This window comes from Ursus arctos, unplaced genomic scaffold (genome assembly GCF_023065955.2).
Source record: "Ursus arctos isolate Adak ecotype North America unplaced genomic scaffold, UrsArc2.0 scaffold_3, whole genome shotgun sequence".
Lineage (NCBI taxonomy): Eukaryota > Metazoa > Chordata > Mammalia > Carnivora > Ursidae > Ursus > Ursus arctos.
The window spans coordinates 9280099-9299938 of NW_026622985.1; the positions used below are offsets into that span (position 1 = coordinate 9280099).

At 51.2% G+C, this 19840-nt stretch overlaps 1 protein-coding gene across 2 annotated transcripts in view; it reads right to left on the minus strand.

The window, feature by feature from the left end:
* CCM2 (CCM2 scaffold protein) overlaps positions 1 to 19486 on the minus strand; it is a 49102-nt gene extending 29616 nt beyond the window's left edge. For both annotated transcript variants that reach the window (XM_026502119.4, XM_026502103.4), the window contains exon 1: positions 19369 to 19486. In XM_026502119.4, the coding sequence (XP_026357904.1) occupies positions 19369 to 19398 (30 nt within the window). In that variant the 5' untranslated portion in view covers positions 19399 to 19486. The remainder of the gene's footprint in view (positions 1 to 19368) is intronic.
* Between the last annotated feature and the right edge of the window lie 354 nt (positions 19487 to 19840).

Consider the following 19840-nt stretch of genomic DNA (forward strand, 5'->3'; position numbering starts at 1 on the left):
TCATTAAAAACTCTAGAAAACCAAAGTTGGTCAAAATACACACAACCCCGGTGTGATACTACAGTCTGGCCTGGTTCTGAACACCAGACAGAGCAAGACCGACCTCTCTCTGGGAGCGCAGATGCTGTGGCAGAAATGCCGCTTTCCTGCTCAGTCGGACTGCACAACTTGGAACAGAACTCAGACCAACCTGAGGCGCTAGGCATGCGCACTGCTTCCAGGTGTCTCTGCAGCTAAGAAGCGCGTGCTTTTAAAAAGACAACATGAATTCAAGCTGAGAGTCCTAATTTGAAATGAATTCAACAGGATCTTCCTTTACGTTACCTTTGTGCATGTGTCTTTTATGTGAATGATCTTGGTTCCTAACGACCTGGTTGGCCAGCAGCCCCCAGCACGGGCACTGATCACGGTCCACACAGTGCCTGGGAGGGCGGGCGGGGGGGGGGGGGTGGCTGGGAAGCAGGGGTCAGGTCTCGGCACCCCCCGCAGCCGCCCTCCTCAGCGCCTCGCGTCTGCAGCTCCATTCTACGTGGGGGTAAGGCGACCACAGGCGACGGGCACCACTTTCCGGCTACAGACGCCGCACCCAGGAGGGAAGGCACGTTCTGATCCTCTCAAACACCCTTATAATTAGGAAGTCAAAGAGAGGGGCGCCTGGGTGGCACAGCGATTAAGCGTCCGCCTTCGGCTCAGGGCATGATCCCGGCGTTATAGGATCGAGCCCCACGTCAGGCTCCTCCGCTATGAGCCTGCTTCTTCCTCTCCCACTCCCCTGCTGTGTTCCCTCTCTCGCTGGCTGTCTCTACCTCTGTCGAATACATAAATAAAATCTTTAAAAAAAAAAAAAAAAAAGGAAGTCAAAGAGAAATGTTCTCCACTGGGGGGCGCCTGTTGGCTGAGTCGGTAGAGCGTGGGACTCATGATCTCAGGGTTGTGACTTCAAGGCCCATGATGGGTGTAGAGATAACATAACATAACATAACATAACATAACATAACATAACATAAAATGGTTAAAGTCACAAAGACTATGTGTACTTTACCCCAACAAAAATTAAAAAATACATAAGAAATATTCTCCACTGGGTCAAAAACTGGAGCAAGTGCCAAACATAATCTGACCCTAAGGAGTTTGGGGTTTTTTTGTTGTTGTTGTTTTGTTTTTTAAGAAAATTAACTGACAAAACTGACAAAAGATCAAAAAGGAAAAGAAGAAGAAAATGAAGAGCAAGTGGGAGGATGAAGGTGGACACGAGTTCTGACCAGTAGTCTTAGTTCTCCACGGCTCAGGACACAGCCAAAGACCCAGTGCCCCAGGTCCCCAAAGAAAATAAGCTCAGCACAAACATGCAAGAAACAGGCTGAGTGTTTCATTTGGAAGCCCTGTCATCCTTCACCCACCACATATCCTCAGCTCAGTCAGAAAAGCCAAGTCGAACACCTTCTCTTTCCTCTCTGATCACAGCTGTCAAATTGTTCCTTAACAATCGCCCAAGGTGAACAGGAACAAACCACAGCCATCGCCTTGCAGATGCTCAGATGCCGCACCTCTGACCAGCAGTGGGGGACAGCTCAGACCGGGGACAGCTCTGGCAGGGGACAGCTCAGGCAATGGACAGCTCTGACAGGGGACAGCTCAGGTGGGGGACAGCTCAGACCTGGGACGGCTCTGACAGGGGAACAGTTCAGACCTGGGACAGCTCTGGTGGGGAACATCTCAGGCAGGGAACAACTTGGGGGGGGGGGGAGGGGAACGACAGCTCAGGCGGGGGAGCAGCTGCCTCTGGAAGAAAATGCTGTTTCGGGTCCCAAATGCTGTTTCGGGTCCCGCAGGCACCAAGGGTGCTCACTGGGGCTTATTCCCGGGACTTTTCAACCACAGAGTAGGGATATAAGCTTTCTGTGTTGAAAAGACCTTAGGAGCTAAGAGTGACATTTCCAATTCCAATTTGGGATTACAGGGTTATGGATTACCTCCTTTGGTATGCTCTGCCCTGGGTCCCATGCTGAGAGGGCACATGCAAGGATGCTAACTACCCTGCCACCGCATCCGAAAACATACAGGACAGTTGCAAAATGACAATACCAGTATTATTACTAATAGGATTACTGAAAACAATTTGGGGCTTTTTGTACTTCTTGTCTTCAGTGCATATCCCACTGGGGGTATGCTGTCACAGGTCTTTGATTTCATTACTTGAAATAACTCTTCTCTGAGGGGTTATGCCTTTTTGTGGCTTTACACCGTTTTTAATATGTATTTTTAAGTGACGTTTTAAGAAGCTTTTATTCAATTTGTAATATTATAGAACACGAGATGGTTGCACAGTCACGAGGCCTATGCTCAGAGGTCACACCCTCCTGGCCTCCAGGTAACCATTTAAAAACTGTCAGAGTGAACACATGCACATGCATGTCTTGGAGCCTAATCACAGGGCTCAGGGGATCCCTCTCTCTGGCCACGCTGCCCCAAAACCCACGGTGTGGGTGCAGCACGGCTTGGAGAACCTGCCCCCTGCACATGGAATAGGGCCACATCGCACAAACCATGTCCTGTTCTTGCCAATGTGTCCCTGGGGTAGGTCTTTGGAAGTGGGATGCTGGGTCAGTCAATGCACGGCAAGAAGTGAGACGCTGGGTCAGTCAATGCACCAGGTGAGCCAGGCATTGCCCGTATGTCATGTCTGGGGCTGTGCAGGCCCCTTCCCTCAAGCCTGACCAACTCTGGGGTTTCTGCTGGCCTCGGGGAAGGGGGGGAAACAGGTGGCCCCAAGTATCTAAATTTGCATTTAGAAATGCACCCGGCCACGGTGCCCAAAATTTCACACGTTTTTAAAAGCCATTTGTGTTTCTCTTCCTGTGAACCCTCTGTTCCCATCTCTTGCCCTTTTTTCCTCTCAGCCCCTGGCTGTTGTTTTCCCTTCTTTTTTAGAAGCACCTTATTTATGAGACATTTACCTTCTGTTTTATAAGATGCAAATAATTTCTTGATTTGTCTTTTTACTTTGCTTATGTTTATGTGACCAGGTCTTTTGGTCTTTTCTTTAAGGCTTAATTATTTAGTTTTTTATTTAAATTTCGGAGCCCATTTGTTGTTCATCCTGGTGTACGGTACGAAGGATGGACCTATTTTACCCTTTTTTGTATGGTGACCCCGTTACCCCATGCCACTCGCTACGAATCAGATCTCCCCACTCTCCTGCACACTCAGCTCCTTGCAGAGCAGGGCTATTTCTGACTTCTCCCCTCTGCTCCCTCTGCTCATCATGGGACAACCCCACACCATCCAGCAGGGGCACGGCACCCCCACCCATTCTAGGCTTCTTCCCGCATCGCTCTTCTTTCTCATGGAAGTTTTTTGGCTGTTCTTGCTTGTTTGTAACTCAGGTGAGCTTCCATTCAAGTGTCTGGTTCCAGAGAAGAGCCTTGTGGCCTTTTCACTGGGATCATACATTAACTCAGGGGGGACCGACACAGTCATGAGGCCACCAATCCCATCCGAACACAAGATGTCTCTCTACTTCTTCTAGCCCACGTTTCTGTGTTTCAGGAGTTTGTCTCACAGACATTTCAGATGTCTCTGCTAATTTAGCCGTAGAGCACGCACTTACCCTTGGGATCAGGACCTTCTCTTCTGTGATAGGCCAGAGCTCCAAAGGGACAGAGGGACAAGCAAAGCTGGCTGGAGGGGCTGCTGACAGGCGGGCGGGGGACATGGCAGCCGAGGCAGAGGCCAGCCTGGGGTTCAGGAACGGCGAGGTGGGGTCAGCCCTCACGCCCCCCACACCCCACAGGTTCCTATATGGATGTGAACGCCCGCTGTGGTGCGTCTGGACTTGCTGTTTCCATCAGCACAAGTAACTGGAAGAGAAGCCCCAAGGCACCGAGTGCACGGCTGAGAGTCGCTGGCACCCTTAAAGGGGCCCAGATGCACTACTGAGCCCACGTCTGGGCCTGAGGTCCCACCCGGCCAGAAGCCACTGGTGCACGGAGCCTGGAACAGCAGAGCTGCTGGCCCCACAGCGCCTGGCACGATCTGCCACCTCAGACACTGCCAGTATCTTCTGAAGGAAAGCTGTGTCCTCGGAGGAGAAACCGAAAATCAGCTTGCCTGCACCCGGCCACGGTGCCCTGCCTGAACGCTCCATCGGCCCCACGAAGCCAGCATGTGCCGAGCCCCGGTGGCCTCCATCCTTGTGGGAGTCCTGGCAGACTAATGGCTTCCAGAGATCCACCTGCAAGGGCTACCTGTCCTTTCTGCACACCTGCGCAGGGCAAGCCAGGACACGGGCAGAGGCCAAGGCTCTGCTTCCCCAGGTCACCTGAGAGCCATCTGGACAGCACCGCAGAGAGCCCCACACACGCGGGCCCCACAGCCACCAACAAGAGAGGATGCCCAACACCTTACAGCCTCTCGGGATACGCTGCGTCCACAACTGGGCATTTGGCCACTTCCTCCCAGTGTGACCAAATCCATACAGGAGCCTCTACAGAAGAACATCAGGTGGAGGTGAGGCCAGGCCCCCGCTACTTCCTAGTGCCTGTCAGCATCACAGCTGCCAGGAGCTCTGGCAACAGGCTGGGCCTGCAGCTCAGGCCTCCCCAGCACCTACCTTCTTCCAACCTTCTGACCCAAGAGCCTCCCCTGCCTCTGTGAGCCAAACACACACAAAACCAACAGCGGGAGCACGCTGAGGGGGAGGGCACCCACAGAAAGAATGGGATGAAGGGGGAGGAGTGCATATGGAGGGAATGCAGCGAGAACAGAGCCCACGCAGGGATTGGGGTGAGGGAGAGGAGCACCCTCACAGGGAGTGGGGTGAGGGAGAATAAAAAGCAGTGACCGTTTTAGCCCAATTCTGACGAGTTCCCCCAACCTCAAGCCCGTAAGTGGAACTCACCCCAGCCATGCCTAGCAAGAGAGGGAACCGGGGATGTACTGTATGGTGACTAACACAATAAAATAAAAAATCATTATAAAAAAAAAAAAAGAGAGGGAAAGGGCACCTTCACTGAAGGCCAAAGCCAGCCGCTTCCATAAACAGGGCCATGCAGGGCTGGACGCAGCGGAGGACAACCGTCCCGTACCCACACCACGGGCTCAGGAGGGCCGCACCCCTGATGAAGAAGATCTACGGCCCTACAGCCGGCTGGAGCTGCCCGCATTAGTGACCCTGAGCGCCCACAGCGCAATCCCTGGACACCACGCCCAAGGGCGGGGCCATGCAGGCTCCTCCCCGCAGGACGTGACCGCCTAGCCACGCAGCCCGCGCACGCGCCCAGAGAGGGCGCCGGCCGCTGGCGAGGCCAAAAGCATCTCCCTCCGGGCCTGACCGGGCAGTGATGGGCGACCGGAGGGAGACCAACAGGAGAGCCTCTTAAAACCTGCCGCACCCTGGTGAGCGGGCAGTGAGGAGTGTGACAGAGGCCACACGGGAGACAGGCACAGGGACTGAGCAGCCGCCAAGAGCAAGGAGCCGGCAGCGCACACGCCACCCTGCTTCTGCAGCGCAAGCCGCCTGCCTTAATGCCGCAGAGGGTACACGGGGGCTCCTCGTGCCACTCTTGCAACTCTTAAGTATGACATTATTTCAAAATAAAAAGATTTGTAAAAAAGCGTGAAAACAGCACACGTTTTACAAGACCGCAAACAAAAGGACCCGTATTATACAGGTTAGGATGTTTGCCAATGAAGGCCAGGTGTGAAAGAACTTGGGGTCTGGGGATGGGAGAAAAGGAGCAGTGAAGTAGATGAAAAAAAAAACAAATAGAAGACCCATCAGCTGGCCAAGACCCAGCCACGGAGGAAGAAAGAGGGAGGTGAGGCCATGATGTACCACTGAAGGCTGGCACTGGGAAGACAAGGCAGGCCTGGCGTCCAGAACCCCCGAAAAGGTCACATCGTGCCCCTCCCAAAATGCTTCGGCACTGGGGAGCCAAGCACAAGTTTCTTATGACGTGCAGGATCCCATGTGTGAAGAGCTCTGGAAATGAGTGTTCCCAAGCAGGAAATTCGGGGAGATTCATGGATGTGGCATGTCTTCTCTACGTATGCCAGGTGATAAGAGACCAGTGACAGGGTTTTCTGACCCTGGTAATTACAGCAAAGTTCCAGCTCTAGGAATAAACTTCCAAGAGCACTCTATGTAGACACACAAGGGTTGCCCCAGAAATAGGGGCCACGGATGTCTCTAACAGGCACTGAAACAGCAGAATCTTTGTAAGGGATATCCATAAACAGCTACCCTGACTCTTCGACCTCCTTCCAGGATAAATAACCCTGTTCCTGATACTTACCTCAAAGGCACCCTCCATCACCTTGTCTCCATACGCACCAAATGTAGCTACAGAAATTTGTGTGGCCAACAAGGAACAGCCCAGCAGGGGCAGCCAGGTGGGCCCTACTTCTCCAGCAACAACAGAACTAAATGACAGAGTTCAAGTGACAAGGGGATGGGGGGAGTGGGCCCTTCAGAGAATCCACTCACTCTGCACAGTGCACATCCTGATCCACCACCCCGTGCTCCTTCTTACAGCACTTGGATCTCTCTATCTCGTGGCACTAAAAGCCCCCCCAAAGATGGTGAAGGAGTTTCAGGAAGGTGGCGACAACTCCCCAGAAAGCCCTGTACCCAGTGGGCACTAAACAAGTGTCTGAAATAAATGAAGCCAAGGAAGTAAAACTGTACATGCACAGAAAAGTAGACACACGTAGGAAAGTGATCTGAAAAGCTCTAATAATAGTTGTTCATAGGACAGGATTGTTTGTCATTTTTTCTTGAATATATTTTGCTATTTTTCTGAGCTGTAAATGTATTTTGTAGTAAGAAAAAATTTTAAGGTCATTTTGGAAAATAAAACCCAAAATTATTAGCAAATACCATTTTCATCTATCGGCTTGGCAAGTATTCAACGGTCTGGTAATGTGTTGTGAGCAAGGATATTTGAAAACATGCATTCTGATAAATTGATGTTAAGAATAAAAATTGGTACTGCTGTGGGGAACAATTTATCAGTATATACTAAAATTACAAATGTACATAAAGCTTCCTAACAATTGCATTTTCAGGACTTAATCCTATAGATACACGTATACACGTGTGAAAGGTTAGTAGATGGCTCATCTCTGCATTTTGCGTTAAAGCAAAATGGCAACGTAAAATTCTATCAACAGGCTACTGTTGAAATGAATTACATTAATCCATAAAGGAAAATGCCACTGAGCCCCAATGAGGAATAAAGAAACTACCTATGAATAATCCAAGATCTCCAAAAAATCGTCAAGAAATAACCCAAAAGAGGTCCCTAGTCCCCTAATAGAAGTTACACTCCCACAGCAATGAGCACATCTACTGTCAGATCTTGGTCTCTAGATACCAATTCCACTGAAAGCAACCAGGATCCTCGGACAAATGTCTGGTTCTGGTCGGGCTGGGGCAGGAAAGCAGAATAGCCTAGAACATCTTGTAGCAAATGTAAGCAAGAGCTCAAAGAATACTGGGGACTAGTCAAAAGTCACCAGCCACACACCAACGTGAATACACTTAACATGACTGAACTGCACACTTAAAAATGGTTAAGATGGCAAATGGTAGGTTATGGGTTTTTGACCACAGTTAAAAATAAAAAAACATCAGAGCCAGCCTACAGTGGCTCCTACAGGTTGAGTTTGGGACAATTTGAGCTTCCAAGTTAATAATAATAGTAAAAGATTATAGTAAAAGAACTTTAAAATGCAGAAACCTAGGGGCCCCTGCGTAGCTTAGTCAGTTAAAGCACCTGACTTCAACCCAGGTCATGATCTCAGGGTCCTGGGATCTGCTCAGCGGGGAGCCTGCTTCTCCCTCTGCCTCTGCCCCTTTCCCCACTCCTGCACACACGCTCTCACACTCTCTAAAATTAAAATAAAACAAAACAAAACAAAAATAAAGGCAGAAACCTGGCTGGGGCACATGGGTGGCACGGTTGATTGAGCATCCAACTGTACATTTCACCTCATGTCATGATCTCGGGGTCATGGGATCAAGCCCCAGGTCAGGCTCTGCACTCAGCGGGGAGTTGGCTTGGGACTCTCTCCCTCTCCCTCTGCCCCTCCACCCTACGTGCTTGCTCTCTCTCTCTCAAATAAATAAATCTTAAAAAAAAAAAAATGCAGAAACCTGGCACATCATGAGTCAGAATCACCAGAAATGGAGCAAACAGACATCAATCGGCAAATTCGGATGCGGTCCATGAATCAGACGGCAATACAGGGTTGATGTGGATTTCCTGATTGGATGGTCTTACTGAGGTGGGATGGTCCTTGTATCAAGAAAACACACACTGGGGGCGCCTGGGTGGCACAGCGGTTAAGCATCTGCCTTCAGCTCAGGGCGTGATCCCAGTGTTATGGGATCGAGCCCCACATCAGGCTCCTCCGCTATGAGCCTGCTTCTTCCTCTCCCCTGCTTATGTTCCCTCTCTCGTTGGCTGTCTCTATCTCTGTTGAATAAATAAATAAAAAATCTAAAAAAAAAGAAAAGAAAAGAAAACACACACTGAAGGATGAAGGGTCACAGAGCATCATGTCTGCAATTGCTTTTTTTTAAAGGTATTTATGTATTTATTTATTTGAAAGAGAGAGAGAGCAGGAGCAGTTGGAGGAGGGGGAGAAGCAGACTCCCCGCTGAGCAGGGAGCCTGACACGGGGCTCGATCCCAGGACCCCGGCATCAAGACCCAAGCCGAAGGCAGATGCTTAACCGACTGAGCCACCCAGGCGCCCCATGAAATTTCTTCTTAAATCACTTAGAAATGTAAACAATTGGGGAAGCTGGGTGAGAGGTACCTCGGTACTCTGTGTACTGTTTATGCAACTTTTTTGTAAACTTAACATTATTTCAATATAAAAAGGTAAAAATTCAATGGTCTAAAGCAAAAATAATAATGTTGGCTTTATTACATGTACAGGAATAAAATGCCAAGAGCTCTGCAAAGAGAGGAGGCAGCATCCGTGGAGCAGTACTGCTGACAGGCTCTCGCAGCAGACGAGGAAGAGCATGGCAGTGATTTGTGGCTGTCTGCAATGAGTTACGGGTGTGTCCTGCAACCTCCACGTGCTTAGCAACATGATGGAACCCTAAAAGCACTCGACCCAAAAGAAGACAGATGAAGGAGGAACAAAGCACAAAAGAGAAACAGAAAAAAAAACAGGAAAGTGGCAAACACAATCCTATCAATTATATTAAAAGTGAAGGCAGAATCAAAAGGTACCAGGTGTCAAACTAGATTAAAAAGGTATAACAAGGGGTACCTGGGTGGCTCAGTCGACTAAGCGTCCAACACTTGTTTCGGCTCAGATCACCATCTCAGGGTCATGGCATCAAGCCCCGTGTCAGGCTCTGTGCTGAGCAGGGGCATCTGCTTGAGATTCCCTCTCCGTCTGCCCCTCCCCTGCACCCTCCCACACACTCTCTCTAAAATAAATAAATATATCTTTTTTTTAAAAAAAGGTATAACATTGGGGCGCCTGGGTAGCGCAGTCGTTAAAGCGTCTGCCTTCGGCTCAGGGCGTGATCCTGGCGTACCGGGATCGAGTCCCACATCGGGCTCCTCTGCTGTGAGCCTGCTTCTTCCTCTCCCACTCCCCCTGCTGTGTTCCCTCTCTCTCTGGCTGTCTCTCTGTCACATAAATAAATAAAATCTTTAAAAAATAAAAAAAATAAAAAAAATAAAAATAAAAAAGGTATAACAATTACATAAGCAATATGCTGATTACAGAAGATGCAATCCCAAGCTACGGACACGTTCAGGGGCACACCGTGCCAACATGCAGCGTAAGGAAGCTGGTACGCTTCAGTACAATAGAACATGCGAAGTGTATTGATGCGGCTGTCAAATTCCACATTGCGAATGACCATTAGGAGACCACCATTTGTTGAGTTTGGGTATAGGATCAAGAATAATCCACCACTGGGGCGCCCGGGTGGCTCAGTTGGTTGGGTATCTGCCTTTGGCTCAGGTCATGATCTCAGGGGGTCCTGGGATCAAGACCCACATCGGGTCCCCTGCTCAGTGGGGAGTCTGTTTGTCCCTCTCCCTCTGCCCCTCCCCCCACTCATTCTCTTTCTCTCTCTCTCTCTCTCACATAAAGTCTTTAAAAAAAAAAAAAAAGGAAGAATCCACCACTGCGGCACCTGGCTGGCTCAGATGGTAAAGCACACAACTCTTGATCTTGGGGTTGTGAGTTCAAGCCCCCACGCTAAGTGTGGAGCCCACTCAAATAAATAAATAAAGCCATGATGTTAAAAAAAATAAAAAAAGGATGAAAAAATTTTTAAAATTTAAAAAGGATGAAAAAATAAAAAAAAAAAAAGAATAATCCACCATTATCTGAAGACTATGAAAACACTTCTCCCTTTTCCAGCTACATGGCTGTGTGAGGCCAGATTTTCTTCATACATTTCAACCAAAACAACACATAGCAACAGAATAAATGCAGAAGCAGATATGACAATCTCACTGTGTTCTATTCACCTAGACAATAAAGAGAGTTTCAAAACCATTACAAAAAAAAAAAAAAGCTAGCGAGGCGGTGTGGCTGTATTAACATCAGGACAAGAATTCGAGACAAGAAACGTTATCACAAAGATGGTCGTTTCACAATGAAAGAGACTCATTTCAACGAGACATAATGATCTTTTTTTTTAAAGATTTTATTTATTTATGTGACAGACAGCCAGCGAGAGAGAGAACACAGCAGGGGAGTGGGAGGGAAAGAAGCAGGCTCCCAGCGGAGGAGCCCAATGTGGGACTCGATCCCGGAATGCCGGGATCACACCCTGAGCCGCAGGCAGACGCTTAACGACTGCGCTACCCAGGCACCCCGAGACATAATGATCTTAAATGTGTATGTACTTAAGAAAAAAACACTTGAAGCCAAAACGCACAGAACTACAAGGAGAAACAAATCCAAAACAACTGGAGATGTGAACACCCACTCTCAGTAACTGACAGAATCAGTGGACAAAAATTCCACAGGGAACAGTTTGGCGGTGTCTTATAAAGTTCAATGCATAGCTACCGCATAAATGGCAATTCAATTATTAGGTATTTACCTGAAAGAAATGGCCACATACGTCCATGCAATGACCCACTCACAAATGTTCACTGCTTTTCATAAGAATACAAGACCCGAAAGAACCCAAGGGCCAACAGCAGATGACAGGTCGTGGTGTAGACATATAGTAGACTGCTACTCGACATCACGAGATCACGGGTGAATCCCAGAATCATCACACGAGTAAAGGGATCCCCGCACAAAAGAATACATACAGCCTGGGGGCGCCTGGGGGCTCAGTGGGGTAAGTACCTGCCTTCGGCTCAGGTCATGATCTCAGGGTCCTGGGATCGAGCCCCGCATCGGGCTCCCTGCTCAGCGGGGAGTCTGCTTCTCCCTCTCCTTCTGCCCTGCTCATGCTCGCTCTCTCAAATAAATAAATAAAATCTTAAAAAAAAGAAAAAAAGAATATGTACTGCCTGAATCCATGTGTGTGAAGTTCTCAAACAGAAACCTGTCCCGAAGGACCCATCTAGAGTGCCAGCCATCAGAGCAGCAGCTGCCTCAGGGAAGGGAGAGGCGCCCCAGGAGGCATGAGGGACTTTCTGAGTGATGACAATGGTCTATTTCTTGGCAGGGCTTTGGGATGCACAGGTGTACACATTTGTCAGAGTTTAGCTAATGTACTTTTAAGATGAGTACGTTTCACTATATATAAAGTTTACAGCAAAAGAAAACTATTAAAGATATTGAACTCCAGCTACTGAGAAGCATGCTGAAGTATCCAGACTGAAGTGGAATGGTGTCTGTAATTCACCCTCAAACGCCTCAGAGAGGCAGGGCAGCACGGTGAGTTTTCAGGTGGATTCAGAGATGGATGGGTAGGTGTGCACAGCAAACGTTAATGGTAGAATCTAGGTAGTGGGTGGACAGGGATTTGCTGTTAAAATCCTTTCAACTCTGCTGGATTCAAGAATGTTCATAATCAAATGCTGGGGGGGCGGACGCACACTCTTCTTCCAAGGAGGGGGCTGAAGATTCAATCCTGGGAGGAGAGAAGCCTTCTTTTTTATTATTATTATTTTTATAGATTTTATTTCTTTATTTGCCAGAGACAGAGAGCATAAGTGGGAGGAGAGGCAGAGGGAGAGGGAGAAGCAGACTCCCCTATAAGTGGGGAGCCCGACGTGGGGCTCAATCCCAGGACCCTGAGAATCATGACCTGAGCTGAAGTCAGATACTTAACCAACTGAGCCACCCAGGCATCCTGGAGAGGAGGTCTAACAGGGCCTGACATGGGTGTGACCTCCGTGTATGACGGGCAGGTCTGCTTCAGCTACTGTTATAACGCAGAACGCACACCGGTGACAGCCATTGAGAGGGACATGTCTTCTGGAAGTTAGACCTGGGACATTTGCTGACATGCAGGTCTATCCAAGCATTAGATTCATAAACTGCATCCCCGCCAGGTCGACAATGAGGGAAAATGGAATGTTCTAGAGCACACGGGACTGCAGAGTTAACGGTAAGGACACACAGGAGGCATACTGGATTGTGGGTCCAACAGTGCAGGGAACCATAAACAGTCAAAGAAACAAGAGTCACAAGTGTCAGCAGGTGAATCCGTGGCTCCCGCACGAGGGAGTGGCTCCAAAAGTTAGGACGGGAGCTCCGCACGTCCACGCTGACCATGCTCGCTTTCAGAGTTCAACGATCCTTCCCACCTCCCAGGTTACAAGATACCCATCATCCTAAGCCTCGAACAAAAGCCTAAATCCCAACGTCCTGCTGCACTTAGTGAAAGGGATTATTTCCACTGCACGCATCCAATGCCCACAATCAAACGCCTTAATTCTTGGCACCAGCCCGGCAAACAAACAGCTACCATTCAGGCACACTTAGGAGGGAAAAGAGTAACATTTCTGGCACTGGCACAGAGCTAAGGGGAAATTTTCCTATTTCTTTTTTTTTTTTTTTAAGGTTTTATTCATTTATTTCACAGAGAGAGCAAAAGAACACAAGCAGGGGAACAGTAGAGGGAGAGAGAGAAGCAGGCTCCCCACCGAGCAAGGAGCTCCAAGCAGGGCTCCATGCGGGGCTTGATCCCAGGACCCTGGGATCATGACCTGAGCCGAAGGCAGACACTGAACACCTGAGCCACCCAGGCGCCCCTCCTTTCTATTTCTAAATTGACAGATCCAAACCTAAACTCCCTGCATAACCTTGAAAAGCGAGCTGCTGTTCTTGGGATGAGGGAGGAGAGTGCGCAAGGACGGTGATGGGAAGGGTCAGCACTTGACCGCGGGTCAGGACACACCGCTCGGCCCGCTCCCCCACTGCAGATGGGATTCCGAGGAGCGGAGCCCGTCCACACAGCCTGTCACGGGTCACGCGTATGCAGTCTGCAGCCTGCAGAGCACAGCGCAGGACATCCTGCCACTCTGAGTAGCCTGTGTGTGAGCTGCCGGTGGAGACCAGGTGCTCAGAACCTCTGGGTTAGACTGAGACCAATTCCCTCAACATGGTCCTCGCATAGGACTCCTGCCACATCTCCCTGATCTCCAGGGTTTGCTTCCAAACAACCTGTCTTCACTGGCTTTCACAAAGCATTGGACCGGGTGGCTCACACACACATCTATTCTCTCTCAGTCCTGGACGCCCCAGATCCAGATGTGGCAGGGCCGGTGTCCCCCCCTGCCCCACCCCCCCAGCCCCGCAGCCTCTCCAGGCCGTGCAGACGGTCGTCTCCTCCCCATGTCCTCACACAGTCATCCCTCCGTGCGTGTCTGCGTCCTAATGTCCTCTTCTGATAAGGACACCGGTCACAATGGAGTAGAACCCACCCTACTGACCTCGTTTTACCTCAATCACTTCAAGACTCCTCTCCAAATACAGACCTGTTCCGAGGTCCCAGGAGTCGGGACTTCACCCCGTGGATCTGGGGGCAGAACGGTTCAGCCCAGAGCACCTGGGGAACAGGGGCAGATGAGGAACAAGCCGCCCACGCACCGAAGATGTTGAAGTTGGGGCCCAGGAGCTTTGTTACAGGAGTTTCTCTACACTTGTACTTGATGCCTTCACAACAACAAGGGTTTCCTATTTGCTCTCATCAAAGCGCGCTTTCTCTAAAGTTCCACTCTCGTGGGTCCTTTGAGCCCCACTTCCAGCTCTGTGACCACAGAGCTCATCTGTGTCCCCAGCATCTGGGCCTGGCACTCGGTCAGCGCCAGGGAGCAGCTGTTAGAGGGAGAGACGAACACCCGCAGCAGCCTCCGCGGCACCCAGGACCAATCCCCCCCACCAGGCCCAGGGCCCTCCCAGCACCTCGGGGGGTCCCCAGCCTGCACCTCTCCCGCTTCTGAACGTCATGCACACAGGCCCCGCGTGGGATGAGCAGACGCCCACCACGCCCCCATCTCCCACGCTGTGTGGGCACTTGCTCTCCAAACAGGATGCGGCGGCCTCAGCCCTGCTTTGCGCGGCACACAGCATGTCCTAAGCGCTCGGATAAAGGAACAGGAGGATTTCACACTGTCAGATCTGCAGTACTTAAGGGTGGCAATTGACACTCACCACGGAGCGGGGATGAGCCGGGCTGGTGCTGCTGCTGACAGAAAGGAAGACGCGGGAGACCGACAGTGACTGCAGTCACCGAGCCCATCGCTAAAGAAGGCACTTGTCCCCGACCTCACAGGCACAATGCTGACAGCCCCTCTGGCTTCAGAGAGGCCCCCTTGGCAGTACCATCGCCGAAAGAGAGGTGTCCCTCTCCAGGACGTTCCTCCCAAATGCTCCAAGCAGTAACAGAGAAGCACCATGAGGTTCGGGGCACTGCCATGGCCAGCCGGTCGCGGGTCTGAAGGCGGCAGCGACTCTACGGTTCCTTACGTGGAAAATTAATAAATACAAGGTACTATGTAAGCAGTAACTCTCCAAGTCAAAGAGGAATGAGCCTTGCGAATGCTGGCCTCCCTGGACTCATCCACGGGCTGCTGGACCTACAGTCTCTGGAGGCACCTCCTGCCCCCATCTGCCCGCCTCCCGGCTCGGGAGCACCACGTGGTCACCCAAGAGTCACTGTGAAACCTACCCAAGGCACAGACCCCTAAGTCCCTTTGTTAACCCACGTTACGGCTGCAACACGACGCGAATGGCCATGGTTTAACGGGAAAAACAAAAAAGAACAGAGTAAAAAACTCCTAGTGCGTTGCTTATTTGAAGTACCACTTCTTTAAATTCTCATTTCAGCTATACATACACACACAGGTCTGTGGAGAAGGCTGTGTGACGGCTGGAGACACAAAGGTATAAAGAAACTAGTCCAGCCAAGCCCCCAGTTCCTCACACACGCTGCCTGAGGGCTGGTCCAGCAGCTATAGGAGCGGATGACCCAGGGCCCACAACCTGGGGGACCGTTTTCTCCCCACTTTATATGCGAAAACTCAAAAATACGCACAAGTAAACAGAATAATGGATGAGGAACACCCATGACCAGAGCATTCAGCTATCTCCCCTGTTTTGTTTCCAGCGTGAGTAAAGCCAATCTCAGGAATCCCACAATTTTACCTATAAAGAGCTCAGCGTGTATGTCTACCAGCTCAGAACTCAACCACACATAATACAGACATTATATCTAACAAAATTAATAATAACTCCCTGCTATTACTTAACATCCAGTCCTACATTTCCAGGGTACCTTACAACCTTTCTTTTTTCCCATTTACAGAATGCACATTAAAGTAACCCAACATAAACATATTTAACCATTCAGGCTGAAAGCATGGCCGCCGGAGCAGCAGAAGCCAGGACCCAAACAGCAGAGAGGCCTGGTGCCGACCTCCCACAGGCTGGCACCCTCGTCCAATCAAGCATACGATGCAACTCACGGGTACACAGAAGTTTCTCACAAAAAAGAATTACATCCTGACAGAACAGTGTCAGAACTCCTGGAACTCGGGTCCATTTTGTAAGGAGGCAGCCTTATTCTCCAAACCCCAAATCAGGACTTGGGGTCTCTGATACCAGTCACTCTGGGGACATGCTGGTGGGAGAGTGACCCCCAGTGGTCATTCCTACTCCCCAGGCCCCACACCTCTAGCAGCCAGTGGACTTCTTGGTCCACACACGCATCCCCCAGATGTACCGGGACCTGCTCATTTCCCAACCGGCTCCTCCCACATCCCCATCAGCCAGGACTTTCCATGGGCCATTACAGGGGCTCGGGTCACCCTCATCAGATGTGCCAGGGTAGCCTAAGAAAGGACAGGGCTGGGGGCGCCTGGGGGGCTCAGTCAGCTAAGCATCTGACTCCTAATTTTGGCTCAGGTCATGAAATCAGGGTGGTGAGATCGAGCCCCGAGTTGGGCTCTGCACTGGGTATGGAGTCTGCTTAAGATTCCCTCTCTCTCGGGGCGCCTGGGTAGCACAGCAGTTAAGCGTCTGCCTTCGGCTCAGGGCGTGATCCCGGCGTTATGGGATCGAGCCCCACATCAGGCTCCTCCACTATGAGCCTGCTTCTTCCTCTCCCACTCGCCCTGCTTGTGTTCCCTCTCTCGCTGGCTGTCTCTATCCTGTCGAATAAATAAATAAATAATCTTAAAAAAAAAAAAAAAAAGATTCTCTCTCTCTCTCCCTCCCTCTCCCTCTTCTCTCTTCTCCACACCCCACCCCACCCTGTTCAAGAAAGAAAGAAAGAAAGGGCAGAGCTGTACCTGAGGCCACTTTCTATGAAACCCACTCTGTTCTACTTATTCTCTGGCAGCTCACTGACTCCTGTCCTGAAGAAAGAAATAGGCCACATTAGAACAAGCCTGAATAACTGCTTAACAAAACACCAGGACAAGTGTCTGAAGACCTGAAAAAGCCTCCCAATCCACATTTTTAAAGGTTAAATCTGGGGGTGCCTGGCTTGCTTGGTCGGTACAGCATGCGACTCTTGATCTCAGGGTCATGAGTTCAAGCCCCATGACGGGCCTAGAGCTTACTTTAAAAAAATAAAAATAAAAATAAAAATAAAAAATAAAGGTTAAATCTGCAATGTTTAGGGTGCTAACTTGGAGAATTTAAATGTCCAAACTGTACTTTCTTTTTTTCTTTTTAAGATTTTATTTATTTGACAGAGAGAGCACAAGCAGGGGGAGCAGCAAAGGGAGAAGCAGGCTCCCCGCTGAGCAGGGAGCCCAATGTGGGACTCAATCCCAGGACCTTAACCGACTGAGCCACCCGGGCACCCCCAAACTGTAGTTTCATAAAACTATTAGGTCATTACTTCTGCTACTTTAGCTTGAATTTGGGGTATAACTTTTACAATAGATTAATCTGGTTAATTGACCATAATGAGAACAATGTAAGCACCAAATTTCATGAGTTGGAGGTGACCTCACATTGAATGGAGGAGCAGAGCAGCAAGGCTCTGCCTGCTTGAGATTGGCAGAGAGCGAGAGGGAAAGTGTGCTAAGTTGTGGCCTGGATAGGAATTCACGCCCCAGAGCTGGCTGGCCGGCCTGCCTATGGAAAATGAGCTAGGGCAAGGGCAGAGTAGACAGAAAACACAGAGCTCCTGGCTTAGGCAACTATGTAACAAGTGATTATCTTCTCTAACAGACACAATGAAATTCATCATTAACCTTCTCTACCTCTTAAATCTTAACACTGCCCCCAACTCAAAAATTCCTGAGTTTTACTGGCTTCTCACTTCTATTTCAGGAATGGCTCACCGATTCTTTGTCTCTCCCAACATTGCTGAATATTCTCACATTTCTAGGAAACCTCGAAACCTCGTAGAGGGCTCTGAAAGAAGTCGGTCTATCCCAGGCTTCCCCATCACAGACAGGTTAGCATCCATTCAAAGGAAGTGACCCTCCACGGCCAGCACCATCTGGCCTGAGTGTGGAAGATGTTTCGAGGCCAAGACTGGTGATCTCCTGGGCCAGGACTAATGCTGGCAGCCAAGAGCGCTGGGGACGGACCATCTCCTCTGCAACTCCTGGCCCACCTGCCTACTTGCCTGTAACAAACAGGGAAAGATGCACTGGACTGACTTTCTTCTGGAGCCTTCCACCCGCTGTGACAGAAACATTAAACTCAGCTCTCCCCCTCTAGGGTGGGCAGCATCCATCCCTCTGCAGTCTAGCGCCTGCAGGCTGAATCACTTTCTCGGCTGTCTTCCAGACTTAGGTAACTGCAACTGGTACCACACTTTAATTAGACATGCGTTCACGACATAACACAACAAGGAGGAACGAAAGTGAGAGAAAAAGTGCCACACGATCCCCTGAGGACCACCGGGCCACCCCGGATTTCAAATACAACCTTTCAAAAATGGGGCACCTTGTGAAACAAGGGGATGAATCAACTGAAGGGCACAGCTGGCTCCTGCCAGCACAGGCTGGTAAGATCAGAGGACCTACAAAAGTCTGTCTGAAACTTGCACACAAAAGTGCACACTAACGAAATTTCAGCACATTATAAATCCTCTACCTGAAAAAGAGAAATTTCATTGAAACCCCGTTTTCCATGTTAATGGCAGCTTAGCTATTATAGTCTCCTGAAAATGAGTTTCTTTATCAACTACTCTAGCCTATAATTAAAGCCACATTTTTAAAACTACATAAACTAAGGAGCCTCTTGAACTATGCCCGAAATCCAGCTGCCAAATATAACGTCACTGAAATCGCTCAGCGAGAATTAGGTAGCGCACAACTGAGCCCGAGAACGGGCTGGACCGTGAGGCACAGCTTTTGCTTTTACTTGGTATCAAGAAACTGAAGTCAACTAAGCAGCAAATGTTCCTGCGTTACGCTGACTCCCCATTGTCTCTAAAACACGGGCCCTGGAAAACTTTCTGGCCCCTCAGCGGGGCCAACTCCCCTGCAGCCCCTGCTCACTGACCCGCGGGCATGGCCATGTGCAGAGCCGGGGTTTGGGGGACTCACTGACCGGAAGGGGCGGAAAGGCGTGGCTCCTTCCTCCCCCGCCGCGCGGGCCGGGCGGAGGACCACCTAACCCCATTGTCCAGGGGCTCGTCTCCCACCCCATCCGCGGAGACCGACTCCCGCGGCCCGGTGCCGGGCCCGACGGCGCACGGTCCACCCGGGAACCCTGGCCTGCCGGCCACGCTCTCACCCAACCGTGTGCGCCCCCCGACCTCTCCACGCCTAACCTCAAATCAGACCTCCCTCCGTGGGACGGCTCCGCGCCCCGCGCCGGCTGGCCGAAGGGCGGCCCCGAGGGACCCTCCCGGTCCACCCCCGGCGCCGGCCCCTCCGCCCCGCTCTGGGGTCCAGCCCGCCCCCCGCCCGGCCCTCGGGAGAACGCGCCCGCGCACGCTCACCTTCTTGCCCTTCTTGCCCTCCTCCTCCATATCGCCGCGAGCGGACCCCGCGGCCCGGCCCGCCCCGGGAGCCCCGCGCCGCCCGTGGCCGCTACATGCTCGCCCGGCCCCGCGGCCGCCGCCGCCGCCGCCGCTCCTGCGCCTCCCGCCCGCGCGGCCGCAGTCTCCGGCCGCGGCCGCCAGGGGACGTCCGCGCCCCGCACCCCGCACCCCGCACTTCCGGGCCGAGGCACGGCCCCGCCCCGCGCCCCGCCCCGCACCCCGTCCCCGCCCCGCACCCCGTCCCCACCCCTCAGGGCCGCCGGGAACGCGCCCGCCTTGCCCCGCCCCCTCACGGCCGCGGGAGCGCGCCTATCGCGCCCCTATCCCGCCCCACGCCCTTCAGGGTGGGCGAGAGCGCGCCTGCCCCGCCCCGAGCCCGTCCCCTGCCCTTCAGGGCCGCAGGAGCGGCTCCAACTTTTCGATTCTGCCG